General features: G+C 45.2%; 1 protein-coding gene and 1 pseudogene across 2 annotated transcripts; one reads left to right on the top strand and one right to left on the bottom strand.

Annotated features, from left to right (window-relative positions):
- Window positions 1-2,949: 2,949 nt before the first annotated feature.
- On the bottom strand, window positions 2,950-9,541 carry ZNF157 (zinc finger protein 157). 2 transcript variants are annotated; one of them, XM_070067012.1, is made up of 3 exons: window positions 9,402-9,541; window positions 9,021-9,196; window positions 2,950-5,687 (listed from the first exon to the last, which is right to left on the bottom strand). In XM_070067012.1, the coding sequence occupies exon 3, from the start codon at window positions 5,044-5,046 to the stop codon at window positions 4,546-4,548; it is 501 nt and encodes a 166-aa protein (XP_069923113.1). In that variant the 5' UTR covers window positions 5,047-5,687; window positions 9,021-9,196; window positions 9,402-9,541; the 3' UTR covers window positions 2,950-4,545. The 2 variants fall into 2 exon arrangements, with proteins under 2 accessions (XP_069923113.1, XP_069923114.1); XM_070067013.1 differs by lacking the exon at window positions 9,402-9,541 and adding an exon at window positions 6,057-6,185 and having other exon boundaries at window positions 3,996-5,687.
- LOC108178719 (ADP-ribosylation factor-like protein 6-interacting protein 1 pseudogene) lies at window positions 6,413-7,035 on the top strand (annotated as a pseudogene).
- Window positions 9,542-23,652: the final 14,111 nt, after the last annotated feature.

The following is a 23,652-nucleotide window of genomic DNA, read 5'->3' as shown; positions in this document are numbered from 1 at the left end:
ATGTCAGCAGACACAGCCACGGGAACTCATGGGAGGGGGGCGGTGTCAAAAATATTGTGCCAGAAGCTAGTACAGGGTCATTTGAAACCATGATAGGCTCTAATGAACCCAGGCACTATTCTGGGCTCCTAAGTTAGCACTCAGTCCTAGGGGACAATGAGTCATCAGCATGCACAGGTATGTGTCAGTGAATGGACTGACACCATGATGAAAACAAGATTGCTTTCGTATGGGCTAATAGCCAACCAGCAGAGTGATGAGGGCTAATGGGGGACCAGCAGACACTGGACTTATTTTTCATGAAGGTCAAAGACACTATTTGTTGTCAAGATTAGCAGACACAAGTGATGATGGGGGGTGGAGGTCAGCAGCCTAAAGGGAATGATAAGAACTACTATGCACTAATGGGGTATTGGTAGACACTGGGATGATAGTTACTGTGGTGGGCTAATGGAGGATCAGGGGAGCCTGCACTTAGGCTAGAGACAGCCAAGTCTACACTGTAGGGTTGGCTGGTGGGGAGCACCACGGGTGGTTATGGTAGTGAATGGAGGGTCAGCACACCTCAGCGGGAAGGGGGCTTATAAAAGGTCATTTTCATGGGGGCGAGACAATTTCTAAAGACTCTTTCAACAGCTCTAGTGGGCAAGAGTCCTTATTTTCTCCCAGGCAGCCCAGAGCCGGCTCCTGGTGTGCAAATGGGAACTTTGTTTAGTTTACAAATTTTACTTGAGATGTCATTTATATACATATGTATTTATATATGCATATATATTTTCATAAATCTTAAGTTTACCATTTGATGACTAATGTATACAACCATTAACACAAACTCCAATCAAGATACGGAGTATTTCCATTACCTCAGAAAGTTCCCTCCTACTTCTTCGGAGTTAATTCCCACCCCCAGAGGATATATTTTCTGTCACTATAGATTCCCTTCATTTAAGCCTGACATTTTCCAGAATTTTTAAAAGATTTATTTGAAAAGCAGAGTGAGAGAGACATAAAACATCTTCCACCTGCTTATTCACTCCCCAAATGGCCACAATGCCCGGGATTGTGCCAGGCCAAAACCAGGAGCCAGAAAATCCATCCAGGTCTTCCATGTGGGTGAGGGACCCAAGTACCCAGGCCATCTTCCGCTGCCTTCCCAGGCACATCAGCAGGAAGCTGGATAAGAAGCAGAGCAGAACCAGCATTCTGATATGGGATGTTGATGTCACAAGTAGGCTTAACCCATTGTGCCACAATACTGGCCCCATAATAGGAATTTTTAAATATCAAATTTAATGAGCTTAATGAATGAGCTAGAGATTGGAAGAATTGATGTGAAAGCATCTTGATGCATTTAAATAATAGTAAATGAAAATGAAGACATGTTATATGAATATAGAAAGCATAATATTTTTATTCAAGTATTATAGGGCATCTGATGATTCAAATACTTTGGGTCATCGTGATCATGATGGGACATTCAGAAAAGAAGCAAAACAATTTATCAATTGATTGATTTAGAAAGCCAGAGTTACAGAGAGAAAGGTTTTCCATCCACTGGTTCACTCCCTAGATGTCTGCAATGGTCAGGACGGGGCCAGGCTGAAGCTAGGAACCAGAAGCTTCTTCCGGGTTTCCCAGATGGGTGCAGTATCCCAAGCGCTTGGGCCATCTTCTACTGCTTTCCCACGCCATTAGCAGGGGCTGGATCAGAAATGGAGCAGCCAGGACACAAACTGGTGCCCATATGGGATGCCAGCATCACAGGCAGTGGCTTTACCCTCCTGTATCACAACACTGGCCCCACAGAAAAGTATTTAATTTAGCATCAGTTTGTTGAGTACTACAAAATACTAAAGGTAAGGAATTTTACATTTGCTTATCAAAAAGGTGCAATAAAAACCATTGTCAAAGTTGAGAGGTTCACCATTAACAGACCCCTACTAGAGGAAACAACAGGGTATTTTCCAGGCAAAGAGGAAAATGATCCTGGATGAAATACAGAAAGTAATGAAGAGCAACCAAGGTGGTAAATATGTGGATAAAATGAAATGTACGCTGCCCACATAAAGCAAAAATGATCTATGGGGAAGCATGTGTGTGACACACATTACACATAAATCTATGTATATGCTTATCCATGGGGGATTGATTTCAAGACCCACTTGCAGATATCAAAATCCAAGGTTACTCAAGTCGTTTATATAAAAGGACATCATATTTTCGTAGAACCTACACACCATCCCATACACTTTTTTTTTGACAGGCAGAGTGGACAGTGAGAGAGAGAGAGAGAAAGGTCTTCCTTTTGCCGTTGGTTCACCCTCCAATGGCCGCCGTGGCCCGCGCACCGCGCTGATCCGATGGCAGGAGCCAGGTACTTATCCTGGTCTCCCATGGGGTGCAGGGCCCAAGCACTTGGGCCATCCTCCACTGCCCTCCCTGGCCACAGCAGAGAGCTGGCCTGGAAGAGGGGCAACCGGGACAGAATCCGGCGCCCCGGCCGGGACTAGAACCCGGTGTGCTGGGGCCACTAGGCGGAGGATTAGCCTATTGAGCTGTGGCGCCAGCCCCCATACACTTTCAATCATCTCTAGATTGATTACTTATAATACTTAATACAATATAAATAGTTGTTATACTATGTTATCGGTTGAGTAGGACTTGTCTCCCCAAAACTCATGCAAGATGTTTAAACTCTGATGTCAAAATGATTGAAAAAATAAAAAGACAAACTATATTCATGGATGCAAAGGCTTAATGCCATTTCAAACCTTTCATAGATGCTAATTTAAAGGACCAATAGTAAATGCTGATGATTGTGAAAAATCAGAACTTTCTGAAACTTCTCATAAGTATATGAATTAATACAATTTGGAGGGAGAAATAAATACTTAAGTTGAAAAACGTCCATATTGCTCAAGGTCCAACTAGAATACAGAAACACCAGTATTTAAGATTTATTTTATTTATTTTAAAGACAGTTACAGAGAGGTAGATACAGAGAGAGAAGTCTTCCATCTGCTGGTTCACTCCCCAGATGGCTGCAAAGGCCAGAGCTGTGCCGATCTGAAGCCAGGAGCCAGGAGCTTCCTCCAGGTCTCCCACATGGGTGCAGGGGCCCAAGGACTTGGGCCATCTTCTGCTTTCCCAGGCCATAGCAGAGAGCTGGATTGGAAGAGCAGCTGGGACTAGAACCATGGGATGTCAGTGCTTCAGGCCAGGGCTTTAACCGGCTGCGCCACAGCACCGGCCCCATCAGTTGTTTTTAAAGAGGAAACAATAACTTTATAACTGGTTAAAAATTATATAACGACATAACTGAAGAGCAAAAAAGAGGCAATTCAAGTTCTCAGGGAGGTAGCAGCTTGAGAAAGAAGCTGGCCTAGGACAGTAACAGGGACGAAGGTGGAAATAGTGAAAATTAGAGGGGTAGAGGAAGGCTCCCACAGGGCTGAGACTCACACCTCTAAAGAGGTGCACTACCCAGCTGATGCTTGTGTCTCCAAGGGGAGTGGGCTCCTTCTGGGAATGCTGGAAAATTGCAAACTGGTGCTACAATAAGGAACTGCTGCTGCCCGCGTGAAGAAGCAGTGCTGGCAGACACCCAGAGGAACAGAAAGCTAATATGAAGGGGAAAAGGGAAAGGAAGCAAGTCCCTTCCTTTCCTGGCTCCAAAGGTTCTATCAAGTATTTCATATTGGCAAGGCCCGAGAGGGAGCAGCTGGAAAGGTTTAAATCTGGTTGGAAGAGCCAAAAAGTGCAGTCTGGAAGGATGGGTTTGGAGCTTATTCACTGGCACACTGCCTACACCCATTGACCCAGAAATTCCACTTCTAGGTTTAGACACTAAATACAGAAACAGTGTCTTTCACTAGGGGAATGGAGAGGTAAATGAACAAACCTAATTTGTATTTGACAAAGATCTTGGAAAAGTAACATTGCATGAAAAAAGGCAAGCTATGGCACATTATAGTGTGATGGCATTTATGAAACAATTTTAAGACAATATAGCATTATTTATTGTAGACTTCATACTACCCAAAAAAGTCTCATAGTACATTAAAATTCTAAATGTTAAAAGGAGAGATTTAACCTTACAGGAAAATGCAGGGGAATATAATCTCCTTGAGACTGACAATACTAAAACATAGAACTTCTGCTGAAAAGAAGAAACAAAATTAAAGAACCAGCCCCAGCCCAGGAGAAGATACCTGCAAAGCATGACTGAAAGAAGATTTTCATATTCTCCGATATTAAACAATAACAGCATTTCAACTAAGAAGCAAAGGATGAACAGCCTAGTAGAAAACCATGAGCAATGGATGTGAACTGTCAATATCAGGAAGCAAAAACCCAAATGGCCCATCAACAAATAAGATGTTCAATCTCCCCACTAATTGGGTAAGTACACATGAAAAGAACAACGAGCTATCCCCTAAGGGCACAAGGACATTTCACAGGAATACAAAATACTAAATACAAACACACTGGGTGCCCTGGTGACCAGATCCCCCAAGACACTCGATCCACTGGGGAAGGGAGAGTTTAGGGAGACGTTTTCTCCATGGCACAAGGCCTGGACCGACCTATGTGAGTTCTGTGATGTTCCGTGAAGTGTGCCTTCTGGCAGAAAGCCTTCCCACATTCTTGACATTCAAAGGGTCTCTCCCCTGTATGAATCCGCTGATGCTCAATGAGGCGCACTTTCACATAGAAGGCATTGCCACATTCCCCACATTCGTAAGGCTTCTCTCCTGTGTGAGTCCTCTGGCGTTGACAAAGGGATTTCTTCATCCTGAAGATTTTCCCACACTCACTACACTCATACGGTTTCTCTCCTGAATGCATTCTCTTGTGTTCAACGAGGCGTGCTTTCACGTAGAAGGCACTACCACACTCGCTGCACTCGTAAGGCTTCTCTCCCGTGTGAATTCGCTGGTGGATCCCCAGGGAGGAGTGCACCCGGAAAGCCTTCCCACACTTGTGACACCGATAGGGCTTCTCACCTGTGTGCGTTCTCTGATGATTATTGAGAGTCATCTTCATTCGAAAGCATTTCCCACATTCCGCACATGCATAGGGTTTCTCGCCTGTGTGGATTCTTTGATGTTGATTCAGGGATTTCTTGGCGCGGAAGTTTTTCCCACAGTCCCCACATGCATAGGGTTTCTCCCCGGTGTGGGTTCTCTGGTGAATGGTCAGGGTGGCCTTCTCAGAAAAGCATTTCCCGCATGCAGTACACTCATAGGGTCTCTCTCCAGTGTGTGTTCTGCGGTGCAGAATGAGTTGCGACTTCCTGCCAAAAGACTTCCCACACTCGTTACATCCAAAGGGCTTCTCCCTGGTGTGAGTTTTCCGATGGGCAATGAGGTAGGATCTCGCACTGAAGGTTTTCACGCACTCAGCACACTCATAGGGTCTCTCCCCTGTGTGTCGCCTCAGATGTTCAACAAGGTTTGATTTCCTGCAGTACGCTTTCCCACACTCGGGACATTCAAAGTTTTTATCTCCCGTGTGTGTTCCTTTAAGGCCAGCAAAGCCTGCCTTCTCATGGAAGCCTCGCCCACATCCATTGTACTCAATTTTTTGATCCAAAGTTTGAATCCTCGTAGGCTGCAGAAGGTTGCTGCCACGCCTGCGGCCATGACGCCTGACAGAACTGTTGCCACATAGCCGCGAGAGAGATCCTTTGAAAGCAAATCACAGCATGTCAGCATGTCACGCTACTACGTAAAATCTCAAACAGCTTCCCCATTACAGGATAAAATCAAACTCCTTAAGATGACCTTAAAATGCTACATCATTTGGCCCCCTGCTAACTCTATGATATCACCTCTTAACATTCTCACCCTCTCTCATCCTCTCCTGTCGCTAGCCCTAGGACATACCTCTCAGACTGGGGTTGGGCACTTCCGGTTCTCCCTGGTCAGATAATCACAGCTCACATGACTCTGAGTGTCTCACTTCACTGATGTTTGTGCATTAACGTTAACCTCACCAAAACATCTTCCCTGGCCACATTCCCCAAACTCCACATCTCTGCCTGTCCTTCTTACCTTGCCATGATTTGGTTTTCACCACCAAACCTATTACATATTTCTTGGTTTCTGATCATTTCCCCCTCTGCAGGCTGCAAGCTCCAAGAGAACGGAGATATTATTTTATTCACTGCCGGATCCCCACACCTAGAATGTGACCAGCATACAGTGGATATTTATTTAGAGTTCGCTGGATGACTACAGGAATGTGTGAATGAATGCTTGGCAATTAGAGGCCGGAATGAATGTCTAAGACGAAGCAGAGATAAGAGTGGTAAATAACTTCATAAACATCAAGATAAGGTGGTGCTGTGCGGGTTTCGAGGGAAGGTTAGTGGGCGGCTTGCACCTGCTGAGACGGCCCCTCAAGGACAATGGCGGAGGGAGACAGTTGCAGCACCAGCCTGTTGGCTGCAGAGACTGCAAGGGTGGAAGAGCAGCTGCAAGGAAGGGCAGAAGCGATGCTGATGGCCAGGAAAGTCCTCTGTTGGCAAAGAGCCTGGTTTCCACCTGCCCTCATAGGTGTGGTTTCTTTGGTGTTTCTGATCATCTACTATCTCGGTCCATCTGTTCTGTATGGTGTTTCCCGATTTTGCTGTGTGTTTGTGCTTGACTGACTGCCTTGTTCCTATTCTAGCACCTAGAATTTTTGGTTCCAATCAAGGGGCCACTGAACAACAGAGTCCAGGAAACGTGCAGCTACGTATTGAAAACTCAATGAAGAGCTGGGGGCTGGTGCAAACGCCTCTTTACACTAAAAGAAAAGTGTAAAATCTACTTCGTGACCATGATCAGTTCTCTTGCTGTGGTTGCTTGGGTGGGACAGCAAGTCCACAACCTGCTTCTCACCTGCCTCATAGTGACTTCCTCACTGTTGCTTCCTGGACTGAACTAATATGGAATAATTTCAAAGTACACTGGGAGAGCCAAAAGGGAGATAAACAAGCTTCTCAAACAAAAGGAAAAGCAAAATGAACAATGCACCTGCTCTGTTTAGTGTGTTTAAAGGAGGATGTACTGTCCCTGGAAACCATTTCTCCTTTGCTATCTGGATAGTAAAATGTTACGGAAGTCCATCTTTGCTCTTTCTCACTCTGCCCTTAGTTAATGAAAATTCAGACTTGCCAAGTAAGGCTTTGTGCATAGTGTCTGCTTGTTGACTATAGCTGGGTGTGATGAACTGTACCCTTTAGTGCATTTACAGCAACTTTGGCAATTGTCGGAGTTAGTCTTTGCTTTAGCCAACACAGGATAGTGGTCTGTGGCTACAGGAAGCCATCTGCTTCCACAGTCTGCTTAAAATACTGCCTGACTTTCTGACTGCAGAGACCAAGTTTACCATTTTTGATAAAGAGACCAGTTAAGGGTCATTCCTCTTTCTGTTTCTTTACCGTGGGAGAAGAATCCCCATGGAATAAAATGAAACTAATTCCAGGCTTAGCCTGTGCAGGTTTCTCCCATGTGAAAACCTTAGCAATTTATGGGAAACACTGACCCTTCTTCCCAAAATGGGGGTGTGTGACAGGCTCAGATATCCTGTCCCTTTGCACTTACACTTCAAGCTAGTAAATCTTCAAAGGCTTTTTTTTTTTACAGCAGATTTCCAAGAGATTATATTCAGGATGTTTAGCATCCTCTTTATTTCTGATTTGCTGCTGACTTCTAAAGTACACAGCAGGTTGAGACTCATGTCTGTGACCTTTACTCCGAGACAAGCCAATAAAGGACAAAAGTCTTCCTATGTTTAGTCAAGATTCGTTTCAGTAGAAAATGATCTTATCCTGCTAATTCCTGAGACCAGAATAAATCTCTAAAGGGAAGCTTCAAAATTCCCACGGCAAATACCGGCCAGATTCCGGTTCCCACAGGTCTGCCATAGGAGTCTGCTTGTGTCTGACTTTCTTTCCTAGGTATTGCTGTGAAAACATTCAAGAGCTGTGGGTGACCCCTGTTCTACATTAGGTGTTGTAACTCTTTGGGAAGTTTCTTACAATCCTTTCCCTCTTGGTATCTTGAAGTTCAGTAATTGACATCTGTAGGAACAAGCCTCTAAGGGCCAAAAATGTGAAATATTTGGGAGCAGTTCTTCAACTGATTAACTAGCTGTTAACACAGTTTTGTGAACTCATGGCACTAATGTTGCAAAACCTGTACCTTATGGTATATCTGTCCCTAAACAGGTGTTGCTCCCTCTTTCAATTCTGCTATGAACAGTGGCTCCCATTGTAGCACGTGTGTTTTTTTATGCTTTTTATGAGCACTACCTGAACTTTACATGTGTTTCCTCCTTGTTAATAAGCCTGTCTTCCTATGCAGATTTTTGTGTGTATGAATATACGATCTACCTACCTGTTAACTACTTTTTCAGTTTTAATCCTGTATTATTTCTTCCACTTTAAGTAAAAGGAGGAAAACAAAAACCAACCAACCAAACAGCAAAGCTGGAATCTCAAAAAAAATAAATCAAGATAAAAGAAGAGAGCAGGACGGGTGCTGTGGCTCGCTTGGTTAATCCTCCACCTGCGGAGCTGGCATCCCATATGGGCACCGGGTTCTAGTCCCGGTTGCTCCTCTTCCAGTCCAGCTCTCTGCTCTGGTCTGGGAAGGTAGTGGAGAACGGGCACCTGCACTTGCATGGGAGACCAGGAGGAAGTACCTGGCTCCTGGCTTCAGATCGGTGCAGTGCACTGGCCATAGCGGCCATTTGGGGGCGGTGAACCAACAGAAGGAAGACCTTTCTCTCTGTCTCTAACTCTGCCTGTCCAAAAAAAAAGAAAAATAAGAGAGAACTGAAGTGTGAGCATGGCACTGGGATGTGTGGTCCAGGCATGTAAAGTGCGTAGACCTTCTATTCTCATGCTCAAAGAGCTAGGGCCTCTAAAAAGAGATGCCCAGAAAATACTGCACAAGGATAACTTTTGACTTGGATTCCGGGGGTTTAATTTCCCCTATTTTCCACATGTCTGGTTCTTGCTCACTCACCTGGATAACCATGACCTGAAGACTCCTATTATCCACAGCTCTTCTCCTCACTCCAACTTGAAGATCATCTCTGGTTTGGCCACGCAGAGGCCTGTTAATGGGAAATGGCACAGGACGCGGGCCAAGCTGTCTGAGTTTAGGGCCTCTGATGGAGGAGGAAGGTGCATCTTCATGAGCTGCACAAGGAGGGGGGCCCATTGAAACCTTTCATCTGGGAAGTCAGAACACACGCATTGTTCCCGCTGCCCTAAACTCATCAGGCGTCTGTGACCTCTAAATCTGAAACTCAAACATCACAAAGCTTTCCAGAGGCTGCACACAGTCCAGCAACCAAGAAAGGAAACACACGCTCCCCGGAATTACAGAGACACTCATTCTCACCCACAGATGCCAGGTTGCTGTAGGTCTCCAGCATCACATCCTTGTGCATGGTCCTCTGAGCAGGATCCAGTCTGTGCCACTCCTGTCTGGTGAAATCCACAGCCACATCTTCAAAGGACACAGAAGCCTGGAACAACAATCTGCAATTATCAGAAGGGGATGCGTGGAGAAGAGGAGTGGCAACTAATCCCCTGGATGGAGCTCTGTTGACAGTTGATGAGAAAGAGCCACACGGGATAACCCACTCTGTGTCTTGCTTGGTATTATATTTTCTGGTGAAAGGAAGCCTCCAAAACCCCTCCCACTATGCTAATTTGTTAATTCATGAAGACAAGACTGAGACTGCTGAGTTAAGACTATGCGCTACACCTGTGCAAGCTGCTGGGGAAACAAGAATGAGGAAGCTACAGGACCTCACTCACAGGAGCAATCCTGGACACCAGACAGGAGCATTGGGGCTGGATCTCACAAGGGAAGAAACTGACTTCCATTTGGTGTTATTAGACTGCACCTCACTGGGGAAGTAGCACTTGAATCCTTAAACAAAAATACTGTTTTCTCCCGACTATGAGGTGACAGCGTGAGAAAAGGCAAGACATGAAACATATATGATGAGTTCATGAAACTACATACAGGGGTACTCCAAAAGGTGCATGGAAAATAGAATTAAAACATAACTTTGGGAGTAGGCGTATGGTGTAAGGCACTACTTGGGATACCCATATCCTAAAAGGTTCATTTCTAAAGATCAACAAAATAAACGTCTAGCCAGACTAACAGAGGACAAAAATACACAAACTATCGATATCAGAAGTGAAAAGAGAAAATCACTATATATCCCATAGACATTAAAAGTGAGAAAACGGAATGAATACCATCATCCACATAAATTCAGCAACTTACATGAAATGGACTAATTCCAAGAAATGCAAAACAAATGCCAAAATTCACTCAGGGAGAAGTAGGTAACTTAAAAGAACATCTGTTAAGAAAACTAAATTTGTAGTTTCAGGGGCTGGTTTTTGGGGTAGCAGGAGAAGCTACTACTTGCAAGGCCAGCATGCCATATCAGAATTCCAGTTCAAGTCCCAGCTTCTCTATTTCTGATCCGGTTCCCTACTAACATGCCTGGGAAAGCAGCAAATGATGGCCCAAGTCCTTGGGATCCTGTCACCCACAATGGAGACTTGGATGGCGTTCCAGGCTCTTGGCTTCAGCCTGTCCCACCTCTGGCCACTGTAGCAATTTAGGGAGTGAACCTGTGAATAGATGATTCTCTCCCTCCCTCTCTCCCTCCTTTCAAATAAATAGATCTCTTATTAAAAGATAAGCAAATTTGGGGCTGGCACCCTGGCACAGTAGGTTAATCCTCTGCCTGCAGTGCCAGCATCCCATATGGGTGCCAGTTCTAGTCCCAGCTGCTCTTCTTCCAGTCCAGCTCTCTGCTATGGCCTGGGAAAGCAAAAGATGGCCCAAGTGCTTGGGCTCCTGCACCCGCATGGGAGACCAAGAAGATGAACCTGGCTCCTGGCTTCAGATTGGTGCAGTTCCAGCCGTTGTGGCCATCTGGGGAGTGAATCAACGGAAGGAAGACCTTTCTCTGTTTCTCCCTCTCACTCTAACTCTACCTTTCAAATAAAAATCTTTAAAATCTTATGGAAAATTGAATTAAAACATGTTTATTTTAAAAAAGATAAGCAAATTTGTAGTTTAATACCTTTAAAAAAAAAAAAAAAAGGAAATTCCCAGGCCCAGATGGTTTCACTGGTAAAGTCTAGCAAATACCTAGGGAATACATCAATTCAATTCTCTGTACCATTTCTCCTCTTCTGTTTCCTAGAAGAGAACACATCAACTCATTTCATGAGGCCACCATTATCCTGATTACAAAACCTAACAAAAGCATGACAAGAAAACTGCAACCCTTGGCCAGTGCCACAGCTCACTAGGCTAATCCTCCGCCTGCGGCGCTGGCACACCGGGTTCTAGTCCCAGTCGGGGCGCTGGATTCTGTCCCAGTTGCCCCTCTTCCAGGCCAGCTCTCTACTGTGTCCCGGGAGGGCAGTGGAAGATGGCTAGCGTGCCGGCCGCAACGGCCATTGGAGGGTGAACCAACGGCAAAAGGAAGACCTTTCTGTCTCTCACTGTCCACTCTGCCTGTAAAAAAAGAAAACTGCAACCCAATATTCCTCAAACACAGAGCAAAAAGTCTCAATATTAGCATATAAAATCCAGCAACATACAAAAACATGCAGCATGATCCGTTGGGGCTTATCCTGAGAATAAGGCCAGCTCAACTTTTAAAGATTTACTTATTTATTTCAAAGTCAGAATTACATAGAGAGGAGAGGCAGAGAGTGTTCCATTCGATGGTTCACTTACCAATTGGCCAGAGTTACACACAGAGAGGAGAGAGAGAGAGAGAGAGAGAGAGAGAGAGAGAGAGAGGTCTTCCATCCACTGGTTCACTCCCCAATTGGCTGCAACGGTCAGAGCTATGCCGATCCGAAGCCAGGAGCCAGGGCCTTCTTCTGGGTCTCCCATGTGCATGCAGGGGCCCAAGGACTTGGGCCATCTTCTACTGCTTTCCCAGGCCATAAGCAGAGAGCTGGATGAGAAGTGGAGCAGCTGGGACTTGAACTGGCGCCCATATGGGATGCCGACACTGCAGGCAGCAGCTTTACCCACTATGCCACAGCACCGGCCCCCAGAAAAAGTTTTGAATGTGCCAATATTCTTGTGACCCTCCCAAGAAACTGACTTAGAGTTACATTGTCCATATAGTAGCCACTAGCCACATATGACTGTTTACATTTTAATTAGTTAAAATTGAGTAACAAAAAATTCAGACACATTGCCAGAGTTCATTATTTACACGTGGTTAGTCATGGTACTAGGTAGCATAGACATAGAACATTCTTTTTTTTTTTTTTTTTGACAGGCAGAGTGGACAGTGAGAGAGAGACACAGAGAGAGAAAGGTCTTCCTTTTGCCGTTGGTTCACCCTCCAATGGCCGCCGCTGCAGCCGGCGCACCGCGCTGATCCGATGGCAGGAGCCAGGATCCAGGTGCTTTTCCTGGTCTCCCATGGGGTGCAGGGCCCAAGCACCTGGGCCATCCTCCACTGCACTCCCTGGCCATAGCAGAGAGCTGGCCTGGAAGAGGGGCAACCGGGACAGAATCCGGCGCCCCAACCGGGACTAGAACCCGGTGTGCCGGCGCCGCAAGGTGGAGGATTAGCCTATTGAGCCACGGCGCCGGCTCAACATAGAACACTTAGCTAAGCAAGAAGTTCCAATTGGACAGCACTGTATTAAAGGATCAGCTTTATCCAATCAAAAATGGTGGCTGGGCAAAATGGACAGTGACCATGTCACATATTTAACTGTAAAGTGAAAACTAAAACAAGGCCAGGGGCATGAGGTGAAGGGTAAGGTACAAACGTTGTATGTTCTGATAAGGTAGAAAAAAATGCAACTAAAAATGTGAAAAAAGAAAGGGGGCAAACTCAATAAGATCATTGACTACTGTACAGGTAATGAGTGAGAGACAAACTGGATGGTAAAAGATGGAGAAAAAAAAATCGACTAAGAACACTCTAAACAGTACTAGATAGGGGTCAGCACTGTGGCGTAGCAGGTAAAGCTGCTGCCCACAGTGCCAGCATCCCATATGGGTGCTGGTTCAAGTCCTGGCTGCTCCACTTCCGATCCAGCTCTCTGCCTATGGCCTGGGAAGGTAGTGGAAGATGGCCCAAGTGCTTGGGCCCCTGCACTGCTGGTTCACTCTCCAAATGGCCAGAATGGCCGGGACTGGGCCAGGCCAAAGCCAGGAGTCAGGAGGTTCCTCCAGGTCTTGCACATGGGTACAGAGGCCCAAGGACTTGCGCCTGCGAAAGCAGTGGAGGATGGCCCATTAGCAGAGAGCTGGATGGGAAGTGGAACAGCTGGGACTCAAACTAGCACCCATTGGGCTGCTGGCACTGCAGGCGTTGGCTTTACTCACTAAGCCACAGTGCCAGCCCCATGATTATTATCTTAATGGAAAAAGACCCTGGGAACCTGTCAGGGATCTCCAAAGCTGTCCCTCCAATCACAAGCCCAGAGATCTGAAAGGACAGGATGGTTTCAGGAAAGGCCCCTCAGGACATCTTTTACAGTGCTACATGATGAAAATAGACAAAGGTTCTTGTCAATTGCTGAGCTCTTAACAAAAGTTTAACTGTGACTATTCACATCTTTTTTTCTAAAAGATTTATTTGAAAGTCAGGGCTACACAGAGAGAGAAGGAGAGGCAGAGAGAGAGGTCTTCCATCCGCTGGCTCACTCTCCAACTGGTCACAACGGCCGGAGCTGCACTGATCTGAAGCCAGGAGCCAGGAGCCTCCTGTGGGTCTCCCACGCGGGTGCAGGGGCCCAAGGACTTGGGCCATCTTCTACTGCTTTCCCAGGCCATAGCAGAGAGCTGTATTGGAAGTGGAGCAGCCTAGACTAGAACCAGTGCTCATATGGGATGCGGCAGTGGCCTTGCCTGCTACGCCACAGCACTGGCCTCCTATTCACATCTTTTGTCACCAGCAGTTCTGATTCTTCACCTAAAAACATTTACAATCAAACGCATGGGAAAGATTCTAACAACTGTCCTTGAATGTAGGTTTCTGATAACTTTAAAATCAATGGACTAAATACAAATTTCCAGAGTTCTTTTAAGAAACTGATGGATTAACGAAACTTAATGTAGATCTGTATCTTATTTAAAACATTGTTGATTCCATACTCGCATGTTTTTGTCTTTCTAGACTAAAACATACTTTGAGATTTCTAATGGCTTATAACACTTCAGTAAAGTCAATCTTTATAAACAATGATGAAAGCATTTACTTTCTCTCTGCTTACTTAATTCCTCCAAAATTCAAAATCTAGTTATGAGTATTTTTGTTTCATGTGGCAATGTGATTGTTTATATATATATATTCAGTAAGAATCTATTCTCATAAAAGGTTGCAAGTGAAACATTGGTCTATTTAAAAATATGCCCCAAATGCCTGGCTTTAGAGGTTCCCAGCCTAACAGTGAATAAATAAAATTATCACTTCTTAGGCCTTGAAACTTCGAAAGATGAGATATTCAGGTACAAATCTAAAAGTCTACCTTGGTTTGACTTCCTAATCTTTAGTTTTCTAAGTCTGAGATTACTATATAGTAAATCATTTTTAAAAATTTTTATTTTTAAAGTTTTAGGGGCAAGGGCCGGCGCTGTGACTCACTTGGTTAATCCTCCGACTGCGGTTCCGCCATCCCATATGGGCGCCAGGTTCTAGTCCCGGTTGCCCCTCTTCCAGTCCAGCTCTCTGCTGTGGCCCGGGAAGGCAGTGGAGGATGGCCCAGGTCCTTGGGCCCTGCATCCGCATCGGAGACCAGGAAGAAGCACCTGGCTCCTGACTTCGGATCAGCGCAGCGCGCTGGCCGTGGCTGCCATTAGGAGGGTGAAACAACGGGAGGAAGACCTTTCTCTCTGTCTCACTATCTGTGACTCTACCTGCCAAATAAAAAAAAGATTTTTTAGGGGCTGGTGTTGTGGCGTAGCAGGTAAGGCATCTGCCTGTGACACCAGCATCTCATATGGGTGCCAATTCCAGTCCTGATTGCTGAACTTCCAATTCAGTTCCCGATAATGGCCTGAGAAAAACAGTGGAACGTGGTCCAAGTGCTTGGGCCCCTGCCATCCAATTGGGAGACTGGAGGAAGTTCCTTGGCCTGGCTTTGGCCTGGCCAAACCCCAGCCATTGTGGCCATCTGGGGAGTGAACCAGCAGATGGAAGGTATTCTCTCTCTGTCACTCCCTCTCTCACTGTACTTCTGACTTTCAAAATGAAGGAACAAATAAATCTTTAAAAATTTTTAAGATTTTGTTTATTTGGAAGGCAGAGTGACATATACACAGAATTTTCCATCTACTGGTTCACTTCCCAAATGGCCACAATGGCCAGGACTGGGCCAAGCTGAAGCCAGGAGCCATGAATTCCATCTGGGTCTCCCATGTGGATGGGAGGGGCCCAAGTGCTTGGGCCATCTTCCGCTGCCTTCCTAGGTGCATCAGCAAGTTGCTGGATCAGAAGCGGAGCAGCCAGGACTGAAACTGGTGCCCTTATGGGATGCCGGCATTGCTGGTTTCTCTTTCTCACTCTCTCTAACTTGGCCATTCAAATAAACAGATTTAAAAAAAAATAGCCTAATCATATGTTTTGCTAAATTCCTGCTTTCTTAGGAGAGCTACTTAAAACACAGTAGCAGCCGGCGTCCTGGCTCACTAGGCTAGTCCTCCGCCTGCGGCGCCGGCACCCCAGGTTCTAGTCCCGGTTGGGGCACCAGATTCTGTCCCAGTTGCTCCTCTACTAGTCCAGATCTCTTCTGTGGCCCAGGAGTGCAATGGAGGATGGCCCAGGTCCTTGGGCCCTGCACCTGCATGGGAGACCTGGAGGAAGCACCTGGTTCCTGGCTTCAGATCGGCGCAGCGCGCCGGCCGTAGCAGCCACTTGGGGGTTAAACCAACAGAAAGAGGAAAACCTTTCTGTCTCCCTCTCTCTCTCTCACTGTCTAACTCTGTCAAACACACACACACACACACACAATAGCACGGGGCCGCCTGCAGTGCCAGCATCTCATATGGGCTTTGGTTCGAGACCTGGATGCTCCACTTCCGATCCAGCTCTCTGCTGTGTCCTGGGAAAGCAGTAGGAGATGGCCCATGTCCTTGGGCCCCTGCACCAACGTGGGAAGACCAAGAGGAAGCTCCTGACTCCTGGCTTCAGATTGGCGCAGTTCTAGCCATTGCAGCCAATTGGGGAGTGAATCAGTGGATGGAAGCTCTCTCTCTCTCTCTGCCTCTCCTTTTCTTTATGTGTAACTCAGACTTTCAAATAAATAAATCTTTAAAACACACAAACAATAGCACTGTACTGGTCTGATTCTAAGGCCCTTCATTTAGAACTTGCCTCATCAGCATTTCTACATATCAGCTCCCTCCTACCTAATCTATAAAGCTCTCCTTAGACTCCTGGTTGAGGAGGCAGACTTGAGTCACTCTCCTGCATCCTTGATGGACAGTCTTCTCAAAAGACTGACATTGAAAAGTGGGATTGAGAGCGACAGACAGAAAACATGCTTTGTTCCTTCACAGTAACACACCAGCAATCTCCATGAACCATATAGGATTGCAAGAAGAAATAGAAATATTCTCTAAAGGGAGACTTTTAACATATCACTTACAGAATGAATCAAAACAGGTGGGCAAAAAATTGATATAAAATAGACCTAAACAACATAATCAATCAGGTAGATCTTTATATAAAGATGCTGCTCTACTTATGATGGACTTATTTTTTACTTGAAAGTCAAAGTTATAGAGAGGCAGAGGCACAGAGAGTTTTTTTTTAAACAGGCAGAGTGGACAGTTAGAGAGACAGAGAGAAAGGTCTTCCTTTGCCGTTGGTTCACCCTCCAACGGCCGCCACACCACGCTGATCCGATGGCAGGAGCCAGGTGCTTCTCCTGGTCTCCCATGGGTGCAGGGCCCAAGAACTTGGGCCATCCTCCAGTGCACTCCCAGGCCACAGCAGAGAGCTGGATTGGAAGAGGGGCAACCGGGACAGAATCTGGCGCCCCGACCGGGACTAGAACCCGGTGTGCCGGCGCCGCTAGGCGGAGGATTAGCCTAGTGAGCCGCGGCGCAGGCTGAGAAGAGTCTTTAATCCACTGGTTCACTCACCAGGTGTTCGCAACAGCCAGAGCTGAGCCGATCCGAGGCCAGGAGCATCTTCTAGGTCTCCCATGCAGGTGCAGGGACCTAAGCACTTGGGCCATCTCCTACTGCTTTCCCAGGCCATAGAAGGGAGCTAGATCAGAAGTGGAGCAGGGGCCAGTGCTGTGGCGTAGTGGGTAAGCCTGCCGCCTGCAGTGCAGGCATCTCATATGAGTGCCAGTTTGAGTCCTGGCTGCTCTACTTCTGATCCAAATAAATAAAAATAAATAAACGTTAAGAAAAAAAGACTGGAACTTGCATGCCTATGATGAATCTTCCAGAAAAAAACAAAAAGACTGAGTTCTGGAAGCTTTCCGATAGCTGAGTACACGGAGCTTCCTGGAGGCTGGTGCCCCTGGAGAGGGTATGGAAGCTCTACCACCCTTCCCATATACCTTACCTTGCCTTGGGTATGCCTTCTATCTGCTGCTTTTTAATGGCCTTCATAATAAAGGGGCATCCATTAATTGAACACTAGGAAGGGGTTATGAGAACTCCAATTTATAGCGAATCATCACAAGTTTCCAGAAGCTGGATTTAGGACTGGTGACTGAAGTGGAGGGGGGGGGTCAGTCTTGTGGCATTGAGCTCTCACCCCATGGAATCTGATGCTACCTCCACATACATATCAACACTCCACTGAATTATAGGATGCCAGGCTGGTATCATTGCAAAATTGTTTGTTTGGAGTACTGGGGGAAAACCTCCACATGGTTGGTCAGAGAAGGGTTCTATGTTGAGAATATAGAAGAAAAATCGGTTTGTTTTTCCCTATATCCTCAGTTTTGTGTCAGTGAAGTTGGATTTCCTAGAATGGCCTGGCTCACAGAAACATGTGGTTTGGGAAAGAAAAAGCATGAAAGGGTAGAGGATGAAGAATCTTCAATTCCTGAGTAGCCACCCATGGTATGGAATAACTGCTAGAAGTAGTCATTGAAAAAAGTCACCCATGAAATTTAAAGATGGAACTAAATCCCAGGGAGTTGGTCCACTGGATGCATAAGGAAATGCAAATTAGTAAGAAAAAAGGTGAAATATTCAATTTCCTACTTTTTTTATTTTGACTTTCCATGAGTTGGTTTAAAAAACCAAACCAATATTCATATTTTGCTTTAATCAAATGTTAAGTAAGAGATTTAGCCCAATGCAAATATGTTATAGTCTTAACTACAGACAAGTCATTCGAGATATCCAAGTCTAGCACAGAACTGGAAACTTCAGGGAGTCACCCCAGTTCTTCTCTAGAGTCCATTTTTTTTTAACTTTTATTTAATGAATATAAATTTCCAAAGTACAGAATATGGATTACAATGGCTTCCCCCCCATAACGTCCCTCCCACCCGCAACCCTCCCCTTATCCACTCCCTCTCCACTTCCATTCACATCAAGATTCATTTTCGATTCTCTTTATATACAGAAGATCAGTTTAGCATACATTAAGTAAAGATTAACAGTTTGCTCCCACACAGAAACATAAAGTGAAAAGTACTGTTTGAGTACTCGTTATAGCATTAAATCTCAATGTACAGCACACTAAGGACAAAGATCCTACATGAGGAGGAGTAAGTGCACAGTGACTCCTGTTGTTGACTTAACAAATTGACACTCTTGTTTATGGCATCAGTAATCACCCTAGGCTCTTGTCATGAGCTGCCAAGGCTATGGAAGGCCCCTGAGTTCACTGACTCTGATCATATTTAGACAAGGCCATGGTCAAAGTGGAAGTTCTCTCCTCCCTTCAGAGAAAGGTACCTCCTTCTTTGATGACCTGTTCTTTCCACTGGGATCTCACTCGGAGATCTTTCATTTAGGTTCCCCCGCCGCCCAGAGTGTCTTGGCTTTCCATGCCTGAAATACTCTCATGGGCATTTCAGCCGGATCTGCATGCCTTAAGGGCTGATTCTGAGGCCAGAGTGCTGTTAGGACATTTGCCATTCTATGGGTCTGCTGTGTATCTCACTTCCCATGTTGGATCATTCTCTCCCTTTTTGATTCTATCAGCTAGTATTTGCAGACACTATTGTTTATGTGCTCCCTTTGGTTCTTAGTCCTATCATTACGATCAATTGTGAACAGAAATTTATCACTGGGACTGGTGAGATGGCATTGGTACATGCCACCTCGATGGGATTGAATTCCAATCCCCTGGTATGTTTCTAACTCTACTGTTTGAGGTAAGTCAGCTTGAGCATGTCCCAAATTGCACATCTCTTCCCTCTCTTATTCCCACTCTTATATTTAACAGCGATCACTTTTCAGTTAAGTTTCAGCACTTAAGAAGAATTATATATTGATTACAGTATTCAACCAAAACTAATAAGTAGAACAAACAAAAAAAATACTAATAGGGATAACATATTAAGCTGCTCATCAACAGTCAGGGTGAGGGCTGATCAAGTCACCATTTCTCATAGTGTTCATGTCACTTTAACAGGTTTCCTTTTTGGTGCTCAGTTAGTTGTCACCTATCAAGGAGAACAAGTGGTATTTGTCCCTTTGGGATTGGCTTATTTCACTCAGCATAATGTTTTCCAAATTCCTCCATCTTGTTGCAAATGACTGGGTTTCGTTGTTTCTTACTGCTGTATAGTGTTCTATAGAGTACATGTCCCATGATTTCTTTATCCAGTCTACTGTTGATGGGCATTTGGGTTGGTTCCAGGTCTTAGCTATTGTGAATTGAGCTGCAATAAACATTAATGTGCAGACAGCTTTTTTGCTTGCCAATTTAATTTCCTTTGGGTAAATTCCAAGGAGTGGGATGGCTGGGTTGAATGGTAGGGTTATCTTCAGGTTTCTGAGGAATCTCCAGACTGACTTCCATAGTGGCTTAACCAGTTTGCATTCCCACCAACAGTGGGTTAGTGTCCCTTTTTCCCCACATCCTCTCCAGCATCTATTGTTGGTAGATTTCTGAATGTGAGCCATTCTAACCGGGGTGAGGTGGAACCTCATTGTGGTTTTGATTTGCATTTCCCTGATTGCCAGTGATCTTGAACATTTTTTCATGTGCCTGTTGGCCATTTGGATTTCCTCTTTTGAAAAATGTCTATTGAGGTCCTTGGCCCATCTTCTAAGTGGGTTGTTTTGATGTTGTGGAGTTTGATTTCTTTGTAGATTCTGGTTATCAACCCTTTATCAGTTGCATAGTTTGCAAATATATTTTCCCATTCTGTCGGTTGTCTCTTCACCTTCCTGACTGTTTCTTTTGCAGTACAGAAACTTCAATTTGATGCAATCCAAAATGTTAATTTTGGCTTTGACTGCCTGTGCTTCTGGGGTGTTTTCCAAGAAGTCATTGCCGGTACCTATATCTTGCAGGGTTTTTCCAATGCCCTCTAGTAATTTGATGGTGTGGGGTCATAGATTTAAGTCTTTAATCCATGTTGAGTGAATTTGTGTAAGGTGAAAGGTAGGGGTCTTGCTTCATGATTCTGCACATGGAAATCCAATTTTCCCAGCACCATTTATTGAATAGACTGTCCTTACTCCAGGGATTAGTTTTGGATCCTTGATCAAATATAAGTTGGCTGTAGATGTTTGAATTGATTTCTGGTGTTTCTATTCTGTTCCATTGGTCTATCCATCTGTTTCTGTACCAGTACCATGCTGTTTTGATTAAAAAAAGATTTTGAAAGTCAGTTACAGAGAGACAGGGAGACAGATTTTCTATGCACTGTTTCATCCTCCAGATGGCTGCAACAGCCAGTGCTGGGCCAGGCCAAAGCCAGGAGCCTGGAGTTTCATCTGGGTCTCTCATGTGGGTGGCAGGGGCCCAAGGACTTGAGTCATCTTCCACTGCTTTCCCAGGCCATTAGCAGGGATTTGGATCAGAAGTGGAGCAGCCAGGACTCGAACTGGCACCCACATGGGATGCCAACATTGCTGGCGGCACCTTAACCCACTACACTACAGTGCTGGTCCTCTTCTTTTTATGAAATTAAAAGACTTCTGGGGGCAGGCACTGTGGTATAGCAGGTTAATCCACCACTTGCAATGCTGGCATCCCATATTGGAGTGCTGGTCCAAGTCCCAGCTGCTCTATTTGCAATCCAGCTCACTGAAAAAGCAGTGAAATATGGCCCAACTGCTGGGGTCCCTGCCCACCATAAGGGACCCAGAGGAAGTCCAGGGCACCTGGCTTCAGCTTGGATTAGCCCTAGCCACTGTGGCCATTTGGGGAGTGAACCAGTGGATGAAAGACCTCTTTGTGTCTGTTCCTCACCCCCCATCCCCTTCATTCTACCTTTCAAATAAGCAAATAAACATTTTTAAAAAGAGAAAGAGTTCTGGGTCAGCCCTTCATACTAGCACCAAGTTGAGATTTCAACGAGTCTTAGTTTCAGCCACTAGATAGAGAAAAATCATGCAAGGACAACAAAAAGTTCCTCTTATGTAAGGCCTGTGGTGACCAAAAAGCTAGTCAATGTGGGATTATGTCAAAAACAGAAACCATTGCAACCAGAGTGAATAGTGTGAAGGAACTATTTCATTTTGCAGTTTGCTATCAGTTTCCTGAGGATCCTTTACTAAATGGATTGACAGAGTGACTAATTTAGGAACAATATCTTTGGTTTCAAATTACACCGAGTGAGAGAACAGTTTGGATTGATACCGTACCCACAGCTCACTCTGGATCAATCACGGATGGTTATATCTGATTCCAGACACATAGGAGGTTCAGCAGGGACTCATGTGGGATGCTGGTGGCACAGGCAGCAGCTTTACCCATTACACCACAGCACCAGTCCTGACTATGCAATTCTTGCCCAGGAAGGAGTATGCACATATAACAATTATACTTCTTTTCTTTCTTCCCCACATCACCTCAACTTCTTTTAAATTTCCACCCAAAAGGCACATAAAGTTCACTGCTTGGCCAATATTAATTGTTCGTGATAATTGCTTGAGCCCATGCAAGTTGTTAATTTGAAAAAATACAGAATATGTGGTGGACAAGAAGTGATGACCACTCTAATGACGTGTTAGAAGCTGGGGTGCTAGTCCAACAAATTCTCTGGGAACAGTCCTGTGTGGCCCGTGAAAAAGGTGGCCTGGGAGACTAACAGTATACGGTGAATACTTAAACGAAGTGTTACTATGGTAGCACCAGAAGTTCCTGATGTGGTTTCAACCATGAAAACACACACACACACACACACACACGCACACACACACAGGAAGCTAAAGATTGGTACTCAGGGATTTATCCCGCAAATGCATTTTTCTCCATATTGGTAGTGGAAAAAAAGTCAACTACAATTTTCTGACATTGGAAGGAGTCACACTGTTATATTCATCAGCTTGCTGTCCTAATTTGGTTAGAAGGGATTGATTTTAACTTAATGCAGGTTCCAAGTATAACAGACCACACGGATATCATGATAATATCAGGAATCAAAAATCAAGCTAGGGCTGGTGCCCAGGCTCAATAGGCAAATCCTTCGCCTGCAGCGCCGGCACACTGGGTTCTAGTCCTGGTCGGGGCACCAGATTCTGTCCCGGTTGCCCCTCTTCCAGGCCAGCTCTCTGCTGTGGCCCGGGAGTGCAGTGGAGGATGGCCCAAGTGCTTGGGCCCTGCACCCCATGGGAGACCAGGAGAAGCACCTGGCTCCTGGCTTCGGATCAGTGTGGTGCGCCAGCCACGGGCGGCCATTCATTGGAGGGTGAACCAACAGCAAAGGAAGACCTGTCTCTCTCACTGTCCACTCTGCCTGTCAAAAAAATAAAGAAGTAACTCTTGATGCCTTTGCATCCCTATGATCCATATTTAAGGTATGATTTTGGAAGAATCTACAAGTTGTACATACAAAGACTGGAGCTCATGGAAAATGCCCACAAGTGCCACCCAACAGCAATGACTGGGATTTTGGACCAGAGAATCTCCCTATGTGATGGTATGGTATGCAGCATTTGTGATTAAAGGACAAAATTATCAAATATATTTTGAAGAGAAAAGATTAACAGAAAGACAGATCTCACATCCACTGGTTCACTCCCCTAAATACCCGCAATGACCAAAGGAAGTGGCAAAGCCAGGAGCTGGGAACTCAATCCAGGTCTCCCAACTGGGTGGCAGAAAATGCAACTACTACTAGGTATTAACCCAAACTAGTTATTAAACCCAGTTACTCTGTTAGGGACACAAGCATCCTAACTGGTGGTTTAACTTCTAGGCCAAATGCCCACCCCAAGAGGGATATAAAACAATCTCAAAACCTGTCTTGGGTGATGTCAGAAATACATAGAAATCAGTGTGCAGGAGAGTTCCATGATATAATGAGAACAGATTACAATCCACCCTCCCTATTGGCAGGTTCCACAACCATGAATTCAACCAGCTACAGATCAAAAATATTCAGAAAAAAACTGCATGTGAAAAACAGTTGTGTCTGTACTGAACATGCACCTATATAGATTTTGGCATTATTCCCTAAGCAATACAGTATAA

This window comes from Oryctolagus cuniculus, chromosome X (genome assembly GCF_964237555.1).
Source record: "Oryctolagus cuniculus chromosome X, mOryCun1.1, whole genome shotgun sequence".
NCBI lineage: Eukaryota > Metazoa > Chordata > Mammalia > Lagomorpha > Leporidae > Oryctolagus > Oryctolagus cuniculus.
This window is presented reverse-complemented; position numbering and strand designations above follow the sequence as displayed.

Coding starts and splice junctions, on each gene's coding strand:
- ZNF157 (XM_070067012.1), bottom strand. CDS start 5,046: ATGAAGATGACTCTCAATAATCATCAGAGAACGCACACAGGTGAGAAG.